The 23,194-nt window shown below is 41.0% G+C and overlaps 1 protein-coding gene across 2 annotated transcripts in view; it reads right to left on the bottom strand.

Annotated features, from left to right (window-relative positions):
• ARNT2 (aryl hydrocarbon receptor nuclear translocator 2) overlaps positions 1-23,194 on the bottom strand; it is a 93,811-nt gene that overhangs the window by 25,979 nt on the left and 44,638 nt on the right. For both annotated transcript variants that reach the window (XM_066328331.1, XM_066328332.1), the window contains 5 exons: positions 12,156-12,258; positions 10,113-10,178; positions 9,640-9,725; positions 2,494-2,570; positions 412-546 (listed from right to left, as the gene is read on the bottom strand). In XM_066328331.1, the coding sequence (XP_066184428.1) occupies positions 412-546; positions 2,494-2,570; positions 9,640-9,725; positions 10,113-10,178; positions 12,156-12,258 (467 nt within the window). The remainder of the gene's footprint in view (positions 1-411; positions 547-2,493; positions 2,571-9,639; positions 9,726-10,112; positions 10,179-12,155; positions 12,259-23,194) is intronic.

The raw sequence follows: 23,194 nt of genomic DNA, 5'->3' as shown, positions 1-23,194 counted from the left end.
GAGCTGTGGTTCATTTACTATTCTACTCAGTTCTGCACTAGCCTCCTGTTCAGAGGAGCAGATGTAAGCCTAAAGGAAAATAGATGCTGCAAATTATGTTTGCTTACTGTTCAAGAGATTGGCAGAATCAAAAGTCTACAGGACTAAAACTCTCTCCAAGCACTGTTAACTTTCTATCACAGAAATGTCTTCACTGGAAAGCTGTGCAAGGTTCAGAGCACTCTGCTGTTAGAATTTTAATCAGATCTAATGGTATAAAATGATACCCCACACAGAGGCATGGACAGCAAAGAAAAACAAACAGCATTTCGTGCACGATGTATGAATTATCAGCTACAAATCCTTCGTGTTTGCAAACGGGATTTTCTGCATTAGCTCGAGCCATTCTCCACATTCCCAGTGGCCACAGACCTGGGGCTGGTAGCCAATGACACTGATGCACCTTGGGTCCACAAAGGTGATGACTCCGTCCGAGTTGTGCCTGGACAGGAACTCCGTGGGGACTGACATGCCGTTCATGTCCATGCACACGGGAGAGCTGGTCACCTAGGGACAAGCAAGCCCACACCACAGTCACCCAGGGCCAAAGCTCACTCACAGCTGAAGAGCAGAATCTGCTGGCAGACTGCTAACAACTGAAGGAAGTAAAATATAACAGCACAGATAGATGACAGAACAGCCTTTAGTCCAGTTTGCAGGGTAAATATCCCACCCCATGGCATCTATCGAGGCTTAACAGCACAGCAGAGAAACAAACACAGCACAAGTTCCCAAGAAGGAGGGATATAGTGAGGATGTAAGTCCAGCTGGATTCCTCTCACTTTGCAGCACATCAGGCATCATTCCTATCTCTGTCAACCAGGAATGAATGACTTGCAGAGGACAATGCAGTCCACTCATTTTAGGATAGGAAACCAACCCATTGTCTGTAGACTTAACCAACAGGACTGCTCAGACTAAACACTTATGTTTCAGGTGACATGAATCTCACCTGAAACACCTACAGAACCTGAACCAAGCCCTCTAGAGGCTAAAGTAGCAGATATTAGACCAGCAAGCAGCTGCTCATAATGAAAAACACAGTTCTCTAAATATTTCTCAAATCTCACCAGAAAGAACTGTTTTCAGCTCTCTGCCTGAAATCTGTACTATCAGGCCACTTCATATCCATTCTTTCCCACTGGAGGTACAAAGGAGACTACTGATTTTTTTACAACTTCCAGAGCTATCTCTGCTAACAATGCCAAATGAGCAAAACCTCACTTTTTTGTTAACTTGGAGCTGATTAGCCAGCTAGTATGGCAAGATTTCAACTTGCTGTTACAGAGAACGAGTTTTTAATTTGTGCACCCTGACCCCTTTCTGATTTAACCCACCACAGAGCTTCCTCCTGCCCTCCCTCACGTACCACAATGGCTCCTCTCATGTAACAGATGTTTTGACGCTACTTGGAAATCATCTTTCTTTGGAAGCTGTAACACATGAACCCCCATAACTTCCTTCTTTCCATTAGGGGAATGTATTACTCTTGCTTATGAAAGCATGATTAACCTAAAACCCCTTCTGCAGTACTTCTGTAGCTCTGCCATGGCCATGGAGGGTCACTCTGCAGACGTGCTAACACTTGCAGGCTGCTCACCTCGGCTAAGATGGGTTTGGCACCTGTGAAAGGGTCATTCCACCTTGCCAGGAGGAGTGGTCCTCTCCTAGCAGATGGCAGCGAGTGCAGGGGATCATGCAAGAGGCTCAAACATGTTCACCCGTGGCAGAATTCCCAGACCAGGAAGACAAAAACTGGCCTCCCTGCTGTGGTGAAGGAGATTCACCACAAGTGCTTTAGCAGAGCTCTGAACTCTGCTCAGCAATGCATAAAGGAGGAAATGCACTACAACAATTGCAACTGTCTGCACTAAAAGGAAGGAAAATTTTGTTCTCCCAGTTCCTTCAGCTCACATCTCATCTGAATGCATAACATAACACGTGCTGAGAATAAAGCTATGATTTCTGAAGTGCCTCTTGACTGCTTTATCTTTACCATTTTCAAAACAACTCCTGCAATCACAGTTTTTCAAGTAGTTGATTAGTCAGAGAGTGAATGACTGGAAAAATGGCAGGGAGCATATCACTGGCTTTGGGGGTCACTTTAACCCACACCTGCAGCATGTGTACTGCCATGTTTCTCACTACCTCCAACACCCCAGCCCTACACACCCTAGAGAATGGTGCAGGTCTGTGCACACTCATCTTCAGGAGCATCTCTGTTGTTCTTATGGGATAAAGTTACACATATGCACAGAATCACAGTTTCATTTTGCTCTGCTGACAAGTTCTAGACAAGTCACTGACTGCACAAGACATCAAGGCACTTTATAAACTGGAGGCATGTTAAAAATTACAGTCTAGTAGGAAAACAGCGAGCAAATCTTTTGCAGTCACACCAGAACAATGATCATGCTTTCAGAAACAGTTTGTATTTGGAAAGACTGGCATTACCTGAAGCCTTCCTATTGCCACGAGGCAGTATTTACTACCTTGTCCCACATCAGCATCTTCTTCTGGTATAGTCATTCCTGGAGTAAATGATAACAAATACTGTTATAATTAGGAAATTGGGATAAACAGAAATGCTGCTGTACTTTTCTAGATGCTCTTAAATCTTACACAATAATCTCATTTTCTTCTCTAAGATTCAGACATTATTTCTGGGTTCAGACCAGATGATCTTTCTCAGTTGTGCTCAATCTTACATACCTCACATGTATACATTGTACCCATAGCAGCAATTTTGGCTGCTGAAGACAAAGCAGGTACTAAAATTCCATTATACACCAAGATGGACAGTAACATTTCCATGAGTTCTGCTCCACCAGCATGTTATGGAACCATGGGGTCACTTAATATGGTCGGTGAATGTTCAGTTTTCTTTATGAATAATATTTTATAATGAGCCTTAAAAACATAGCCTAAATTAATCACTGATTCTGTGCTCATATATAACAGCTGGTTTTACTTTTTTCTATAACGGACTAAACCTGCGTCATTACTGAAAGGCTGAAAAAAAATGCGGATGCTTTGCTAACACTGCTCGTTCCATTTGTGTAACAGGAGTAACTGCTATAAACACAGGAATAATTTCAAAACATACATGTGTACTCTTTTCCATCTCAGTGTTTCATAAATAGGAACATTCAGATTAGCATTGTTTACTTGCTTGTTGGCTAAGCCTTGAGTTAAGGCTATTTCCCAACTCCAGTACTGAGATATCAAGTTCGTGTAAAACACTTGACAAAACGTCTTCCAGGAGTGACACCACTGACCTATTTTAAGTGATCTGTAAACTCTTTCACAAGGATTTTTAAGGAATTCAGTCATAACAGGCAGTGAATCATTTAAGAGGCACTTAAAAGCATTAATGAAAATAAAGCAGCTACCATTTCTGAAACAACAGCCACTTTATTTTTTAAATTTATAATCTCGAATGTCAGTCAATCTTTGGACAGTCCAGAGGATGACAGCACACCACTTTCTTAGATGACACCCCTGAAAAACAACTAAAAATGCTGCTGAATGAACTGGACTCATCTCTAAGGATGTTATTTTGTATCAAAACAGCTGAATCTTATCTGACAATCAGTTTCCAAATAGCACTTTACAGGCATTTTTTGGTCCTCACTGAACTATATGATAAAATAAACTACACCAAGTATGAAAGAAACACCCCCCCCCCTCCATGTTTTTGTATAATATATTGGAACTTGTTCTACAATAATTTCACAGTCTGGGGTGCACACATTCTTTGAAGCTCCCTACTGACAACTAGAATTTTATCAAGGGGTCTCAAGAGCTTTAAAAGCATAATTCTAAACATTCTAGTTGGTAGTTGGATAACCTTAACCAAAAGGTCCCTTTCAAATGGAGTTTTCCATTTGAGAAGGACACATTTCAAGTATATTCCCTTGACTTCAAAAGCTTTTCCAATCATTTCCTTAGTGGCACAGAGTATTGCAAAGGACAGCAAAGATACAGCTGGACAGCTTCCACTTTGCATAATCTGTTTTTCTCCGGAGTTTTCAACAATGTTTTCCTTTTTAGGAACTTGGTCCATGCTTGCTACTGCTCAAATAAAATCAAAGTAACATAAACAACCTCCAAAATTAAACCTAGCTAAGAAACACTGTTTCTGATGTCACTCTGTTGACAAAAGGAGTCTGTTGTTCTAATTTTCATCTTTTTTTTCCCCCCTTTTGCCCAAGATGGATCACATTTGGTCTGTATAGCACAATGGAAAAGGTCTTAGTTGGGTTATGCCACAAGGCACTCTGAATAAAAACCAATTGGCCTGGAATTAATCAATACACAACACAGTGGGTTCTTAACCCCTTCCCAAAGTGCCTAGAGAAAAAATATGACAAAGAGATTGTCTGTTTCTCTGCAATGTAGGTGCTATTACTGGCAGCATTCCATAGAGAGAAATTATTTTCTTTATTCTTCAGCTGATATTTCCAAAGATTCAACTCTGGGTGGTCTTTATATGGGAGGGTGCATCTGTAAATGAGATTTACTTTTGCTAAAGCACACTTCCTTTGAACAGTCTCCAGTATGGACAGGTAAATGAAGATGTGCATTGCACTTTCGACCAGTTTTTCCAGCTCTTAACACAATGTAATACTGCTCCTTAATGTCACCAAGCACCATCATCATCTCAACAAAAAGTTGTAAGAGCTTGGAGGAAAGCAGCCACGAAACTGATCTTTAGGGGGCATCAACAAAATAAACATACTTCAGTCATTCACATTCTTTACGTGTAACCCTGGGAGAGGGTTTATTTCTCAACACCAAATATACACCCCTCTCAAATAATAAATACAGTGCTGTGCTGGCCCGAGTTCATATCAACAATTGGCACAGCTAAGCTGCAACTGAGCATCACAAATAGAATGCTGTGCCGTCAGAGGTTATATTTAATTTCCAAGTGTCCTTTATACCAGCAAACAGTTTCCCACAGGGCAGCAGCATGTGTTGGTGTGGACATAAGGAACTTTTTAGTTTTCCCAATGAGCTTCCAGTTGGCTCTAGCAACAGAAAAGCTTCATTTTCTGCTTTCTTTCTCTACCCTTCTGCCCCACATTTTCTGTGAGACACAGAACAGAGTTAGTGGATTTATGGTTTTATTTCACTACACCAAAAAAGAAATTATTCATAATTCTCTAGAAAGATGGAATTTAAGTGTCCAGTGGTCACTAGCAATCCTCTGATAATCCCTGTCTCCATTAGAACCATTTCTGATAGTTACTTGCCAGGGAAGGAACTACACTGCATGACTTTATCTCTCACACAAAGCAATGGAAAAAGGCTTTCACAAAGAAGGCTGTGGATAGCATACTAAGGATAAGAATCTCGTGAAAAATCCCAATAAAAACTAAATTAACCATTCTTAGAAAAAAATAAATAAAGCCTTAAAGATGACAGCACGGCAAGGAATATTCAAGCAACTATTTTGTTTTGTATTGGAAGAGGGAGTACTTTGCACAAACGTCCAGATTCTGGCCAAAACTTTAAAATAACCTAACAGCTCTGGCATGCTGTGGTTAAGATGTTACCGTAAGTCTGACTTGGAAGACTAAAATGTTTCTTTTTTAACTAAAGAGAAAAAAGAAGATTTCAACATTATCTGAATTTAACATCATTCTGTGACTTTTTATTTGAAGTTTTCGAAACATGTATCTATCTCTTTTCTTCACTATGTGCTTTTTTGCAGATCCTGACTCTGATTTACAGAAAACTACCAACATCCTGACAGACTTTATCTTCTCTCTCCACCAAATCTTATGGCATGAAAGAAAGCAAAACAAACCTATAAGGAAAATATCAAATGGACCACAGAAGACTCATTTCCTTCCAGGAATGAGATTTTCAGAGGGGAAAAAAAATAGAAGAAAAGCAAATCTTGCTTAAGTTGAAAATGGGAACAAACCCAGGAGAAGGTCAGCACTTCTCAGCTTTATGACTGGCTATGAACCTGAAGCACTGTCCAGGCTGAGGATCACAAGTTCCATCTGTGCTTTGCTGAGAACAGGGGACAAAGGCTGGGATTGCTGCTCAGTCAGCTTCAAACAAGGGCTCCTTTTACCTCATCCAAAATAACCCAACACCACGCTCTCATTATTAAACCAGACATACAACATGACTGGCTGGAACTTCCATCTGAAATACCTGACTCCTTTTTCCTTTCACTTCCACACCAAGTTTACACCCTGATTACTTGAGGCCAGCATATAACCCATGGGGATAAAAGTGCGTAGGTGTCACATGCCTGGTTCTGCACCTGATCTTAATTTTACCTGCCTTTTTAGGGACAATGGAGGAAAATGAACAAACCATTAAGACATAGCCTGAAGAGAGGCTGAGGCACGATGCTTCCTCTGTTTTCTCTCCTTTCTCTCCCCTTTCTCAGTGAAGAAGGGGCTGAAGACAATCTGCCAGTACCTGAGCCTTGCTGCTCCACACAAGTGAGAAAAACCCCAAAGGCAGGCTGGATGTGCCAAAGTGTTCTCATGCTGAACACAGACCTGAGCCATAACACAACAAACCCAGTCCTTAAAATATGCCACCAGCTGTCTGTAGCTTATTCATTTTCATCTGTTTGAAGTACCCAGATCACTTCAGATTTGCACTGACTCCTCCCTGCAGCAGCTCTGTCAAATTGTCTATCACACCAATAATGATCACAAAGCAGTTCTTCTCTCAATGCTTCTGTATCAACACTGATTGTTTTATTCAGTGTGAGACTAAAAAAACTGAACAGTGGCCACAGACAATGCAATTCAACCCAGAAAGAGAAAATACCAAGTGCTTAAATAAATGAGACTAAGTACAGATTAAGGGCATCTGATAATATTGCTTCTTTTGCTTACGAAAGTACACTTTGTATTGCATATTAGCTGTATAATGCACATGCCACACTGCATGCTTTGAAAGAAAAGGATCTGAGGTTTATACCAGTGTCCACTTGGCAACTGAAAAATAAATGAAAATTATCTTTTTGACTGCTGAATTTTTTAACAGCTGTGATTTAGCATGAGCCCATTTATTCCCAAAAATCCAGAGACCATGCAGAGCTTGCTGATTTGAAGAAAGTAATTTTATTACAGGGTAGAGAAGCCTTGGCATATTCCATTAGTGCTGTGGTTATCTCATTTGCTTTGCAGATTATGGTTGGATTACCACTGAAAATTAGACCAAATAGAGTGATGTCGTCACTTATTTACTCAAACATATAGGGGAACAATTCAGCCCATGGATATTCCCATTCAACTTTGAAAGTCAATGGATACATGACAATCACCAACACAAAGTGGGGAAGACTGGGAGGGCAAATAAACACTCATGAAAAAGGCCTCAGTTCAGTTCTGTGTGCCCTGAAAAAGGCACTCAGACATGACTAATAGGAGTAACAATTTGGACAGTAACATAAAAGACGAACGAAATTCCACATAAGGCTGTAAAAATCAAAAACATCCCTCAGGACTGTGCTATAGTTTGGAGGCACCAACATTGTGGAGGAGCACTGGGATATCATAAGGGAGTACCATGTGATTTTGAGGAGTGGAGTAATAGAAATGGGATGAAATCCAACATTACTAAATGCACAGGCATGCACTTGGGGAACAGTAACAGTCATAAGCTAAAGCAACAGAAATAGGATGGAACTTGATATTACTAATTGAAACATCACACAATTCAAAGCAAGATTTGCAGTTGACAAGTGAGAAAAAGGCAACCTGGAAGACACAAATTTGTATCAGATGTCTTAGGATACCTTCAGAATGCACCACACAAAAGAGGGTGCTGTATCCTACACTGCCAGGTAAGACAGGTAATATTGTTTGTGTTATCCATCACTACAATCTCATCTGAAATAAGAATACATAGTGCCAGTGACCTGCATTTTGAGAAGTGAAGTGAAAACATGAAGAGAAAACTCACAAGGGTAAAGAGAATGTATTCTAAGAATGGAAAGTAGAAGTGGGCTGGATTGTCTTTCTAAAGTCCAGGATGACAGGACATAACCTCCTTCTGCAAACACACCAGAACACTGGAGAGACGCAGAGGCACAAGGCAGGAAAGCTCCCATTTGACTTTCAGTGAAATAAAAACATCCCATAAAGTAATGAGGACTGAAAATTATAGAGGGTGTCAGGCATGGGAAAGCAGCAAGGCTTTGGAAGAGCGGAGATGGGGAAAAGACCTCACTAATGGCAAGTGGGATTTGCAATGTGATTGATCCCTGGCCACTGGGCACTCAAAGAACTGGAAGATCCTTTTAATGCCATGCTGCTGTCCTGCAGAACTGGTGGCTGAAGGGCACATACAGCAAACACCAGAGCCTAGTGCTGATATGAGTTCATGCGCTTATAGCTCTGCATCAGCAACATACACCCCTGAAGAGTCAGATCTCTTTAAACATCCCATAACGTGCAGCAAGATTCTCACTCAAGCTAAACAAAATCTTATTTGATCTACACCTTCTTGAGGAGACAGCCCCATATATCAAGATCGAATTCAATTACATTCAGAATTACCAATAGAAAAGCAAATCTCTTTGTAGAAGAAAACAAAACAGCAAAAACAAACAGTACTTTACAAACACTGTGCTCTCAACACAAAGACACAGATAGAGATAGAAGCATAATTGAAACATCTTGACTCCTATTAAATCCTATTAGTTACAAGAGGGGCAGTTTTCCTCTGCTTCCAAAACCACATGTCAGCAGAAAACCAACAAGAAGTTCACATCTGCATGCTGTTGTCTGCATACATTTGGTACAAATCACCTCTTAGGACTCATAATCCTCAGATCAATGTGATTTATGGCTGTGGCATACAACCACAAAAGGGCAGGACAGCTCCTGGTTTGATTTGTGCCAGCAGGCGCTGTCACATTGCAAACAACCTCCTCAACTCCTGCAAACGCCAAGGTCAAGTAACCCTGCTCATAACGAGGTCTGGATGAGCTCCATTGTCTCCTCTTGGAATTTTTCAAAGGTAAATATTCCCATATGTAACACTGAGTTCCAGCAGGTAAATGTTTTTCTCCGTAGATCAATGCGCTATGCCAAGACCCGATTCCGAGAAAAACAGCCCCAAAACAGAATTTAGCACAAATACTGAACATTCTCAAGTAACATCATTACTGAGCACATCCACGGGTCTAAAGTGAAATTACAACAAGTTTTAGGTGCTTGCAATTCAGAACTGAAGTGTAAAAGCATTAATTGGTATTTTCTAGAGGTACACAATCCTTTGTGTTCACCTTCTTAAAATGAGACCATTTTTATGTTGGTCTATCAATGTTTAGTCTAAAGCTTTTGGCCCCAGTTTCTGGAATCCTGCATCACTGACAATTCCTACAGGCCCTCTGACAATGAAATGGAGAAGGGTATCACACAGAAAACCAGGGATGTCCTGAGTGAGTAACAACAGCTGATTTCTTCTTATCAGAGGCTTCTCAAGGTGAGCTTTAATCAGTTACTCCACTAAAATTCTCCCTGTTTTTCCAGCAGCAAGGCAACCTGAGCCAGGTTTTCAGCTGCCCTAAGGACAGTTTGGTGTACACCACCTTCCACAAGGGATACAAACCTGCTGGTGGCCAAGCCTTGATATAGCCAGTGCAATGGACAACAGCATATTGTGCTTCACCTTCTTTCACCGGGCCCAGGCCATTCCTGAATGAACAAGAAACACAAAAACATCACATTGCTCAACATGCAGAATAGCTTTATGATTTCAAACTATGACTGCTAATGATTTACCACTCAGTTATGCTGTAAACACCCAAGAATCAACCTAAGGCTCTGTACACTGCCAGCTCTGTTATGTTGCTATTCAAGCTGTACCTGTTTTCTGTAATATTTCTCTGAGAAAGATAATGAAGATGGATTCAGAGATGGAGCTGGTGTAAGACAAAGAATCTGAATGACACATGCAAAGAGATTTTGTTTGCAAAGAGTGTGCAGAACCAGGTAACACTCTTGGAGTGGGAATTAACCCAGTAGAAAATGAGAGGGCTTAGGACAACTACAGATGCTTTATGGTAAATAAAGTAATAGTACCTGTATCTTTTCCTCATGGTGGTTATTCTGTTCAGGGGTAAATGATCCAGAGGAGCATTTCCACATCTAAAAGTAAATTAATATTTTAAAGGGCTCAAAACCAAACATAAATACACATGATGAAAATGCATTTTGAGATCTTTACTACCATATATAAGTAGACAATAATGGATACTTATTTTTGGCAGAAAGTTGCATATTCATATTTACTTAGAACAGGCTGCTTCCATAGGCTGAGCTTTTAAGATGTGCTATAAAAATCTTCTTTATTTTAGAAAAATAAAAGGGACTAGAAAAATATTCCCTTCCACACTCCCCCAGTACAAAGACCATTTGAAACTGATATCCCCGAGGATGGATAAAGAATAGACACACTATAAAGTAACATAAAACTGGTGAAAACTAGAGAAAAATATGTTAGGCCCCCAAATATCCACAGAAACAAATCTCAGTGTTCCTGTAGCTTCCCTGCACAGAAAATTTCCACTGCCATACACCAGCTACAATATCTGTAGACATTAACATAATGTTCACAAGATCTAACTATTTACACTGTCAAGTAACTTTGTTTAACACTTGTTCATGTGTATTTTGTGATATTTATAAGTATGCCTAACTGTAAAATTTCAACAATCCATTTGAAGCTGAGTAAATAGTCTGAAGGGTAAAAGCAGTTCATTTTTAATGGAAAAATAATAACAACAATGAAAGAAGCAACCACAAGGAAAGTTCACATTATCTGAGGCTCATCCTTCCCAGAAGGTTTTCTTTTTATTCCTTTGATTTTTTTTAACCAGTCACTGCCAAGGAGAAGAAATGAACAACTAAAATAAGATTTAGAAATACAAAAACAGTGGGGTCACAGGCATGTGTAAAATCACTGTCATGCACTGGAGTTTACAGAATCAGGGTGCCAGGAAATAACTGCAATCTGAACTGTTTTGAAAGCTGGGGAACAACTGCAAACAGGACACTAAGCCTGGTTTTCTTTGCACAAACAAGTGCACTCCTAACATGATGTGCATCCTGGGAGGAAGAAAAAGCAGTGCTCTCAGTGCTGCTCTGCTGGGCTGTATTTCTTCCCTCTCAGATAAGGGAGGAAAAGGTTCTATAACTCTGAAGTCTGATCTTGCAGGTATAAAGTCTATAAATACCTTACAAAGGCACCCAAGAGCCACACATTCAGCACCCTCACAGGACTGGAAAAAACCCACCACCCTATCAAAGTACAGGTATCTGTACTTTAATGTGTCAAATACTGTGCTTTGTGTCTTTCATTCTGTAATGAATTTAGTGTGCTGTTATCAGCATTTATAGTGGACATAACATATAGATGCAATTATGTACTTCCCCCTCCTAGCCACAGACAAAAATTTATTGCAATAGCAACAGGCATTTTAGCCTGTTAGCACTAAAACAAGAGAAGGCTCATAAGCCCCAAAAAAGCACTGGGCAGGCAAATCTCTTTAAAGAAGCCCAAACAATGCAGAAGAAGTTGGAAAACTGCAAATCAAAAACCCTCTAACAATTACTCATTTATCTAGCATCAGCCAGCTGACATCTGGTTAATTCATACCAGGCTTAGGTTAATTCCTACATAGCTGGCAGGTTTGCAACTGAATTCCTGTTTATTTTCAAGATTCTTTTAATATTCTAGGTTTGCTGAAAAAATACACAGAGCTGGGTGTTCGTTACACTTGCGAAAGCTTTGTTCCCGAAGTATCGATTTGAGTAACCTCAGGAGAAAAGGCAACAGCTAAAATTCCAGGGGTGAAGCAGTCATGAAGTTCTCTGGAAAAAGGAACCTACACTCCAGACTGATAAGAATAACAACAACATAAATGAGCTGCTGTTTTGTCGCTGTTAAGGAAGACTAGTTTCAGTTTCACTCCAGTTCTCAGAGCAAAGATTCTAGAAATACTGCATGGGAGTGTGTCATTACAGCTTCAGTTTGTAATCAAGGCCAAATTAGTGCAACAAAATGTCTGAAGTGTAAGCTGAGACAGGACTGGAACCTTTATGGGAATAGAGGGTAAATCATACCTCATCCTGCAAATGAAAGAGCGCCTGGATCCCATGCACATTCTCATGGAGGACTGCTGACCTTCCTTCTTTACTGTCCCCGTCTTCAAGTCCAGGATTCGTCCTAGAAATGCCAGGGAGAGCAACTGGTGTTCAGTACATGAATTTAATTCCATTTACTAGAAACTAAGATAACATTCATGATTAAGATTCATGAGCTGAATGCCATTAGCCCAGTTAGGGGAGAAAACACCAACAAAAGTATCCTGATGCTCATCTCACAGGGGAGATCAGTTATGTGCTGGTTTAACCAAGGATTTCAGCAAAGCTGACTCTGAGTCACAGAGTGATGGCTCTTTCCTTGGCTGGCCCAAGACCACCTTCCAGGGCAGAGTCAAATGCCTGGAGGCAAACAAGGCAATGACAGCAGGCATAGCTTTTGACTTGATCTGCTTGCTCCACTCTTTACCAGAACTGTGGATAAAGCAACATTTATCAGTCCCCTGACAGCTGCTCCTCTTTCCCTGGGCTTGTGCCTATCCAGAACACTCACCACAGCACCACCTCTGTCAGAGCTCTCAGGATAAGGAGATGCACAAGAGACCCAACTTTTCTCTTTGATGATGAGATACAGGAATTTTCACAACAGCCCATGCACTGGGGCCCTTTTAAAGTTGCCAAAAAGCTAAAGTTTATTTTCAAACAGATCAGTGAGATGGTCTGATTCATCACACAGCAACACAAGTCTGTGCATGGTCTAAGGCCAGACCCTGCTCCTTACAATCCTCAGAATTACAAACCACAGGCACAGCTTGGAAAAGGGATGACGGCCACCAAGGCAACTCAAGAGAGGACAGGAGGGAGGGAATGCATGCAAAGGTAGGAAGGCAGTAACAGATCAATTTTTCATTTAAAACAGAAGACTGATTACTACAGACAGGTTTCAGATCAGAGATTTCAGGACATTGGGTATCACCCAGAATCCTTCTGCTTATCACCGAAGAACTAACAGAATGGATTTTCACATCTACAGCTCAAGTGCTATGAGATGACTATAAAACCTCGCACAGACTAGAATCACTGGACCAGATCCACAATGCTCAAGGGCTGGATGCAGCCACAAAAGTGACAGTGGGCCACAGAAATGCAGTGTAACAGCTGCCAGGCAATTAAATGACAGCCACCAGTGCTGACAGCACATGGCCATGAGCAAACCCACATGTTTAAGGTCAGTATCTTTCAGTAACTGAAACTATACAAGCCTAAGTCTTCATTGTGGTGTAAGTAGCCAGGTTTACAGCAATGTAAGGCACCTATTCTGTCTGTACTGAATTGAAGAAAACATGCAGAATTCATTCAAAGTCTTCCTCACCAGATTGACCTAAAAGTCTCTGTCCAAAAATTAAGTTCTGAAATACACCTAGTGCCAAACACTAAGTTCAGAATTACTCTACCTCTAAATATTCTTCCATCCATGAATGGGAACAAAATCGTAACATAATAGTTTTAAGGTAAGGAACAATGTAGCAGCATTTTAGTTTTAAAGTATATTCCAGATAAATCCTTCTGAAGAAGGATTTCTGAAGAAAGCCACCCCTGCCAACAGAAGGTCAGACTTCATTTGGTCTTATCTCCAAGGTATATCTCAGATGGTTAAGAAGTCAGCAAACCTGGGGAACAACTCCTAAAAGTGCTTTGATTTAAAGCACTGGACTATATATTAATCCTGGTCTACAATTCAGGTGTGAGCTGGGAACAAATCACACTACATTTCCCAGCTCAGCTGTGCTGACCCCACAATGTAGGATGAGTCTGAAGTTCTAACACACTTCCCTTCCTGCACTGGACAGTCTGTCACATTTTCCATAGCCAAAGTCTATTTCCCTATCCCTTCCAACTAAGCAGACAATTTAGTGAAATAAAATACCATCAGGCAGGAGGCAAACTCATTCACAAATGAAGGCATTAAACAACAAAGCACATAAAGACAGAATATATGTGCAGCAGCCAATGGTGGTGCATGCCAACAGGCCAGTCAAATCAAACTACTAAAATCTATTTTCTCTTAGGGCAAAATAACTTTGTTATACACACAGACAAAAGAAAATTTGTTTTCTGTGCACTTTCTTTTTTCATTCCAATACAAATTCTTGAAGATACACCAACTTTCATCAAAAAGTACTGACAGTAAATGTAACTCGAACAGCTAATAGAAATTTCTCTGTTTTGATCATCCAAGAGCATCTCTTACAAAAAAAAAAAAAGGTATTTCACAATTACATGGCCACTAAGTCTAAAATTGCTGACACATGTTCTTTTGGCATCTCTGGAACCCTCACCAACAAAAGTCAGAGTTCTTAAATTTAGCTTTTTGTTTGGCAATTTCTTTGAAATATGTACCAGATAACAAGTAAGAGTTCTAAATTTTGCCCTGTCTTACAAAATCACTGCAGGGGGTACGTGAGTCAGAAATGTTTGCTGCACTGACACTATGACAAAGCTCTCTCAGCAGCTTGTTTCAATAGTCCAGCATGCATATGTCAACCTTGTAGAGCTCTAACAATATACCACAGATTCTGAAATAGAACAAGCAGTTTATGTCTCGTCTGTTATTAGAATCTTATTATCAAAAGAATTATAGATTAACCATAGCTAAATATAGATATATAGAATTACAATTAATTATAGATTAATAGACTAAATCAAGCAAACTGACATAAACTGCCCCTTAGTCACACTGGCAGCTCAGTTCCATGAGGTGGCATGTCCTGATGATAGCTCTGTCACAGAATCAGAAAGTATTCCTATCTCTGCTTGTTCCAGCATCCTTGGTGATAAATGCTCATTTAGGTTTCTCTGGGGGACAACCATAAAGCACATCTGATGTCAAACTTGGAAATTATGTTCTTATTAATAAGAAATATTCCAGGAGGCCCTGACAACTTCTGTTAACTGAACAGTGCATGTGTGTATTTTTTTGAAATTTCTCCTTCTAGTTTCTTCAGAAGAGCCATTTAACAGCCCAGTGCCACCACCAGCTGGATCCTTTATGAGCTTCCCCATAAACTGTTAATGGCATGTGTCTCATTTTCATGTTAAACTTTTCCCCTCTCCAGCTCCAGACACAACCCTGGGACGCAGCAAGTGCAGGAGCACTGCTGTGACTGACACTGCTGTCTTATTGCCCTTTACAGCAGCTGCACAACCCAGAGGAAACCAGAGTTTGCTCTGCTGAGAAGGAGAAAGCAAACAAATGAGCACAATGCTGATTAAAATGGGCACATAAATCTCTCTGGCTGGTCTGGCTTTAATTGGTAATTTGTTGAAATCTCCCCACTACAGTCCCCATCCAGAAGGCAGTATTGCTTCAACCTGTAATAAACCAGTTGTTCACTGAGCAAGAAACCACTGTGTGCTCCAGGAACCTGATAGCAGCTGCTGTGACAGGAAAGGGCTGGCACACAGGCACAAGGAGGTGAGGACAATGGGCAAGCTCATTATTTGGATAGAATTAGAGAAGCCACATAAAGCTCTTACCAGTAAAGAGATAACAGATTCGAGTACTGAGGACACATGCCAGAAACATTTCCTGCAGGGTGTTTCCAAAGATGCTCTAAAAACATCCTCATGATGATCAAGGGGGCAAATGTTCATGTTGGCACTGATGTGCCCCTTGTGTGTGCAGCGACTGGATTATGCACAAACCTTCCCCTTGGGATCTCCAGTTGCTACTGAGAATGTTCAAACTTGTATTCTGTGCTTGCAATGCTTTGAGGTGAACCTAAGCCAAGGACTGGCCTGGGCCCACTGAAGTTCATGGGGTTTCAAATCTGGGAATTTGGCTCAAATCCACTTGCACACAATAACACCGGCCTGTCAGAAAATGTTCCTCCGTGTTTATGCACTGCATGCTAAGGCTTATAGCCTGGTAATCAAACACAGTCTGCTCTGTTTACCTTTTCAGGGTTATTTTGGGGGTTTGGGGAGATTATTTTTGGTGGGTTTTTTTTTTTTTTTTCTTTTCAAAACTCCATAAACTTCAACACCTAACTCTACCACAAATGCTTTCTCTGCCAGATTCCCAGTTCCTAAGAATGCTGCAGTCTGTAGCTAGAAAGAAGGGTTGTTACATAAGGGAATTCTTAAATTTCAGCTCAAGTTGAGATCGTTTGGTCTAAAACAACCATACAGTGCCCACATCCACTCTGCAGCATGGAAAAATCCAGCTCACAGATCTCAGAAGAAATTTGGTTTGGCCTCATGTGCACAAAAATATTGTTGGCAAAGTACATGATACAATTTTCCATTTCCCTCTAACTCATCAGTAGATGGACTCCTGTCTTGCACAGAATTATGGACCCGACAGGGAAACAGTCTGAATTAATATATGGACTCTCACCTTGACTTCAATACCTTCAATACCTTCAGCAACCCAATAAGTTTCACCTTTTAGATGATAATGTCTTGTCTTACAAAGCTAGATATTTCATAATTATTCTCAGCCACTGATTGTCCATGTATTTCTTTCCAGGCAAAATAAAATAAAGGGTAAACTAAGTTTGGTTTGGACAAGATAACAAAAGATGACTTTGTGCTCATCAAAAATACTCCACAGGCTGCTCAAGGAAGACAAACAGAAAACAGGAATACTGCACCCAAAAATCCTTATGAAAACTAAAACCATCTTTATCTCACTATAAAGCCGGAAAAAGCAAGACCAGGATGGAGGAAAACAAGAGGAAATAATTAAAAATAAAAACAAAGTGATGGTCAAGGTACTGTTGCTGCTGAACACAGCTCCAAATGTAAGCTCACCCTCAGGCTAAAAGGTCAGAGAACAAAGGATTTCTTGGTAATGTTCTGTATTAGTACATTAAGTCTTTAGAAATTAGCAGAAAAGATCCATTAAAAATCTTTGAGTGTTCTACAGTTTGTAGAGCATCAAGATCCAGGTCACTGTTTGGGATAAACAGTCAAGTTGAAGAAAATAAGGTGAAACTCTTTTTGGAACTGCCATTTATCAGTTTACACACATGGACTCACTACAGCTGGGCATTCAGCTTTACACTGAAGTGCTCAGCTGACAGAGTTCCTCTTCAAAACAACAGATGCATTACAAATGCATAAACAAAATCTCTCCAATAAGACTAAATAGCCTAAATTTGATCAATTTATATTAAATTATTCTTGATAAGCTTATGCCAGAGCAATTATTCTCCATTAATTCAATGATTAAACCAAAATCAAAAAGGTTTACAATGTACACCTCACAACTGTAAGGGATACAATTTTATCTTGTGTTTAGTGCAGCTCAGCAAGTGCTTTAAGCTCTATTAAGTGTAATAAATATACATCCACCCTGTGGATTCCAATATAAAAAAAATTACAGAACATTAATAATCACAACTGCCTTGCAAACACAGTATTGGAAGACTCTCCTTCCAGGAACTCACATTTACATAAGCCAGAAGAAGTCTGCAATATACAAATAGATCTATATACAAATTTAAGAAAAACCCTAAAACATGGGCAGCCTTTTTTTAGAATTCTGGGGTTTATTATTTACACAAAAGCAAGGTTCATAAAAGCAAAGACTCACCTACCATGCAGATACCCATATCAGTGCACACACCAAACACCACCATCCTAATAAAACTGTACTGACAAAAAGTGCATCCCTCTGCCCCCTCATCGACAGGAAAACAAACACATGAGCAATGGGAACAGCATCAAGCCTCAAAACACAGTTGAACTTAAGACCATCCTAACTTGAAATTACAAACTAAGGACAGAACCATGAGACCGGCATCAGTCCCCCTGTGCACCCAGAGCCAGTGCTGATTTTTACAGCCTGCCTCTCTACTCACATCAGGGTTACAGCACAGTTCACAGGGCAATACCCACCGAGCTGCTGTTTACTGTAACATTCCTCCTTCCTATCTGTCAGAAAGTGAATGGTCTGTTCTCCAGACTGTCTCCCCTGTGGTGCAGGAGCCCCTGGTTCTGTCTGGAAGGTGTCTGGTAGCACAGGTCATCCCTTACTGGTACCACAGCCTTCATGGACCAGAATCATCACTTCCATCCCTGGCTTAGGGGAAACCGAGGACATGGCAGGGGTGAGGCGGGGGGCAATGACAAAAATGGACATGTTCCTTTCATATGGAGATGGTTGATGCAATCTAAGTCTTCCATCATATTAAAATCATGATTCTTTTAGAAGTTTCAAGACCCAGAAGCACTTGCAGGTGGAAATAAGGTCTCTCCACATATACTTCCCACTCTTGCCTCCCAGCTGGCCTGACTCTACAGAGGATGGGACCTGCCCCCATGGATTGCACCCTACCAGCCTGCTGTACAGCAGCACAACACTTACACCTCTCCTCTGCCATACAGGATTGTGTGCCTGGCAAATTCTCCACAAGAACGAAGCCAAGGGGACACTGGTATACAAATACCCCTTGAAAATACAGTAGAACTGTAAAATCAGTCAGCTCACACAGCCTGGAACAACACCAGGGACCACACAGGATTTCCCAGCTGTGATTATCCTGCACACATACCAACCAAGAAACTCATGGGATGGCAGGGATAAAATGCAGTTGCTCTTGCTCTTTGGCTCTTGCCCCAAAGCTGGCACAGCCTTCCACCCAAACGTTATGAGACTGCTTTAGATCTCCCAGGCTGGGGCTCCCCTGACCTCACATGCTTGTCTTAGCCTGCAGCAGGAAGCAACCCCATAGCCCTGCCCCACTGCACACACCACTACATTATAAATAAATGTATTGACATACAAACTAAATAACTGGCTTGGAGCATGTATTTGCTGTTAGCAGACATCAAAAGCAACTTCCAGAGGACTTCTATACCTTTATTGTTATTTTAAAGGTGAGGACACTGAGCCCAAAGGAATGATTTCTCCTGCCTGCAGTCAATCAGCAGCAGAGGTGCAGCCAAAAGAGGGTCCAAGCTCACATGACTAACAAGAGTTCTCAACATGCTGTAGCTGTAGATAAAAATACTCAATAATACAATGCACAGTGATTCTCAGCAAGTCCATTTAAATCTCATGACACCTATATGCTTAACAGGGCACAATCAGCTTAAATTTATGCTTCCAGGAGAAGACTACAGGCTGAGTGTCCTATTTATATGCAGTGGTAGTCTCTGGATATATCAGCATAAAACCTGAAACAAAGGTGCTCAGAGGGCACGAGCATCTTTGCAACAGAGACAGGCTGGGAAAGCTTCTGCAGCTTGTTCAGCCTGCAGAAGAGAAGGCTCTGGGGTGACCTTAGAGCCCGTTCCTGAAGGGAGCTTCCAAGACAGATGGAGAGAGATTTTTTACAAGGGCACGGAGTAAAAGGACAAGGACAAATGGCCTTAGGCTGAAGAAGGGCAGGTTTAGATTAGAAAGAAATTCTTCACTCTGAGGGTGGTGAGGCCCTGGCACAGGTTGCCCAGGGAAGCTGTGAATGCCCCTTCCCTGGGAGTGCTCAAGGCCAGGTTGGATGGAGCTCTGAGAAACTTGGTCTAGTGGAAGGTGTCCCTGCTCACGGCAGGGGGAGTGTGGAATGAGATGATCTTTCAGGTCCTTTCCAAGCAAAACTATTCTATGATTATAAATATAAACCATCAAAGCTCACTCTCCTCACTAGCCTTGCTTCTCAGGGGGATTACTTGAACCTCTCTAAATATGTTAAGGTTTACATCATCTAATTGCAAAAGGCGTTGTATAAGCATTAGAGTCAAGTTATGACATTCCTACAATAGAATGAAGAGTTGATCCAATCAACAGCAAAGTCAAAAAAAAATTAAGAGAAGTAATGCAATTGAAATGCACCTATTTTTAAAATCTGTCTGTTCTCTACTTACCAACTGGAGACACTGACCCACAAGGGGGAAATTGAAAAGCCTTCTCACCCCCTCTTGTTTTTCAATAAGAAACCCTTCATGTTACACAGTTGTTTGCTTAATGCAACTTGTTATTATAAAAGCTCACGAGGCCAAAAGGTCCCTGCTGTGCCTGCCTTCATGTTTGACTAACCAGTCTGCATCATGTCCTTCTCCACAGTGTTGGGCAAATATGCATCATTTTAATTAAATTATAAAAGGAAACTATGTGAGCTTTTGAGCCTTGCTATTCAGTCAATTTTAAGGGACTATGTGAAGGGGTAGCATTACAGATCACATGCAAGTCTCTGCTGATGGACCTGGAAAAACTGGACTTGAAACTGGAGCAAATAATTCAAAGCATATGCTGAAAGTTAATAACACCAAAAAAAAAGGCTAAAAAAATCAGCCCATAAAACATTTTAGCAAAATGTATTTTGAACTCTAAGAATGGTTACTGTAAGTATGGGGCACATTCAGAGTAATTAAAATAGCTTACTGAAGCCCAAACAGATGTGTAAGCTCTCTGTAGACATAAATACACAGCGTCTATCTGTGATCTCTGCAGGTGTTTTCATTTCCAAACAAGTACCTACAATAAGTCCATGGCTCCATGATTTGGGCAGTTGGGGTAGCCCTTCTTCTACCTTTCTGTAGTCACAAATATCAGATGTGCCTGAAGGAAAGACTGAACTGGAGAAAACTATCACAGTAACACCTGCCAGTGACCCAAGGTACAAACAGCTCCTCAAAAGACAGTTGGACTTTCCAGAAAAAGTGATGGAAACCCCAGAAACTCCAAAGCACACCAGGAGATGCTCCCAGGATAGAACAACTATCCAAAATAACACTGGAATACGTAATTTATTCTTTTACCATTGCAGCTGCATAATAAATCAATACATAAAGGTTGTAAGTAGCTTCTAAACAACCTATTTGTTTCACTTGGATGCTCAGCAAGAAGCTTCACTGAAAAGTCCTTCTGCCAAAAAACCTTCAGCTCCTGGCATTTTATATTATTTGTATTTCATTATCAAACTCAAGTAATTGGGATTTATGCTTTGTTAGTAAATACTAGTATTGTCTGGTTCTGAAATGTGGCTGTGGTGACACACCATGGAATAGTTCATTAGAGGAAAAAATGACCACAAGATGACCTTGTAAGATACTTTGCTGTGGACAAAATTAAATTTAAACGCATGAGAAGGGAAAGAGAGGGAGGAGAAAAAGGCTGAAGGATACTGTCTGGCTGTTTTTACAGGCTACTTCTTCAGTTCAATTCAAATAACATGTGTCAGGCAAAACATCCATTATAGGTTTTAATTCTCTTTCTGAAACACTTAAAAATCACATGCAAAAGTCTCCACACTACGAAAACAGAAAGAAGCATGTTTGAAGATGTAAGTTCACATCCCAGGGACTGCAATAAAACAGATCAAACCAAAGAACACTGCCTATGGGCTGTGCTCCCACTCTGGTTGTGAGCTGCCAAAGGGAGGCTTTTCCCTCCACACAGCCCTGAGCAGGGCATCAGAGAGGAGCAAGTGGGAGCTGTGGTCTCAGCAAACTGCTGGGGGGCCAGGGAAGGATCAAAGACCAAGAAGTGCTGTCCCTGCTGCCACAGGGCTGAGCCTCAACTAAGGATGGAGAGATGACAGCAGCACGGGATAAATCAATTATGGGTGGAATATTACTGCACACAAGGCATCCCTCCTCCCCACGCCTCCCCAGGCTGCTACTGCAACTCATCACCAATAATAAAATGTTTTAGTGCCTTGTATTGACTTCACTGAGGCAACACAACATTCAAAGCTCCTGCTCCACAAGGCAGATGTTAAGGCTGCATTCTCCCAGCATCTGCTGCCATCAAAGCACTGAAGCACCTGAGAGGGTCACCAGTTTGCCAGTGCCAAAACCCTCCCGGCACACTTGGACTGTTTTATTGCCAATGTGTTAACCAAAGAAGTTGTTCAGGTATTTGTAAGACAAATAAGTATTTTTGAAAGAGGAGAAAACCCCACTAACTCCATACATCTCATCGTGTTTAACAAAACAGAGGAGGCTGAACAAATATTGAACATTAAAGAAGTACCCACCACCCTTGAAACCCAGCAAGTGAAAGTGATCCAGTCCAACATCTGTGATAACAGACCCAAGAATGCAGCAGCTTCCCAGTGGGAAACTCAAGGTGAAAACTGAATAGAAACAGCAACCACAAAACCCACTCGCATGAGCATGTCCAAACACCTGAAAATTCACCCTAAAAGCATTCCCTAATGCTAATCAGGTGTAGTAAGTTTGTCTCAGGAGTACTAGGCTAAAGCTGTTTCCTTGGTTTTGGTACTGACCTCTTTAAACCACCATTATAATTACCAAAGTAATTTTTAAAAAATGCACTGTATTATCACTGCTTTTCCCTCCAGTACTATCCACCCAAATGGAATGTGTCAGCAGCAGGGAGACCACTGGGTCACTGTGTTTGTGTAGGAGTTGCTTTTGAACTGCTTTACACATAGTTGGCTTCTCCCAGTATTTTGGATTTTTTTCCCCCCCAGACCAAAGGAAAACAAAATTCTCTTGGAATGTTTGAGAGATTAAATGTACCATACATTTAAAATATCAGAATTTAAAAGTACCAATTTTTTGAGCACAGACTGTGTTTTTTCTTATTTCTGTGTTACTGTCTAGTGTGTCAAAGGGCAGGAATGGCACTCTAGGATGCCCTACAGCCACAGGTTGCTTGTTTCTGCACTAATTCATTTACTTGCAAACACAATGGGTATGGAAGGAGCAGGACATTCATTTCCTCCACTCTGCATGTAAAAGTCCTGCAGGCTAAACAGACTAAAGCTGAAAATCCACAAATTCCTATGGTTGGCACTGCCCAAGTTCTAAAGGCATCTCTGGCTGGCACTGTGATCCTCCTGCCATGAGAACAAGTAGTTCACAAAAATGCAGGCAGGTCTTTTTCTCTGGAACAACGGCGCAGCCATGGGCTGGTCTGGATGGAAAGTCTCACATCTGAAACATCCTCTTCACTCTCCACAATGCCAGTGGGACCACATAACTCTACTGAAAAACAGGTATCACATGATGATTTGGTGGTTGTCAACAACAAGGCAAATCTCTTTCCAGATTTCACACCCAAAAGACAAAAAGATGCCTTGCCA

The sequence above is a fragment of the Sylvia atricapilla genome, chromosome 13 (genome assembly GCF_009819655.1).
Source record: "Sylvia atricapilla isolate bSylAtr1 chromosome 13, bSylAtr1.pri, whole genome shotgun sequence".
NCBI classification, from domain to species: domain Eukaryota; kingdom Metazoa; phylum Chordata; class Aves; order Passeriformes; family Sylviidae; genus Sylvia; species Sylvia atricapilla.
Note: the sequence above shows the minus strand (reverse complement) of the source record. Positions and strands in the feature narration are given on the sequence as shown.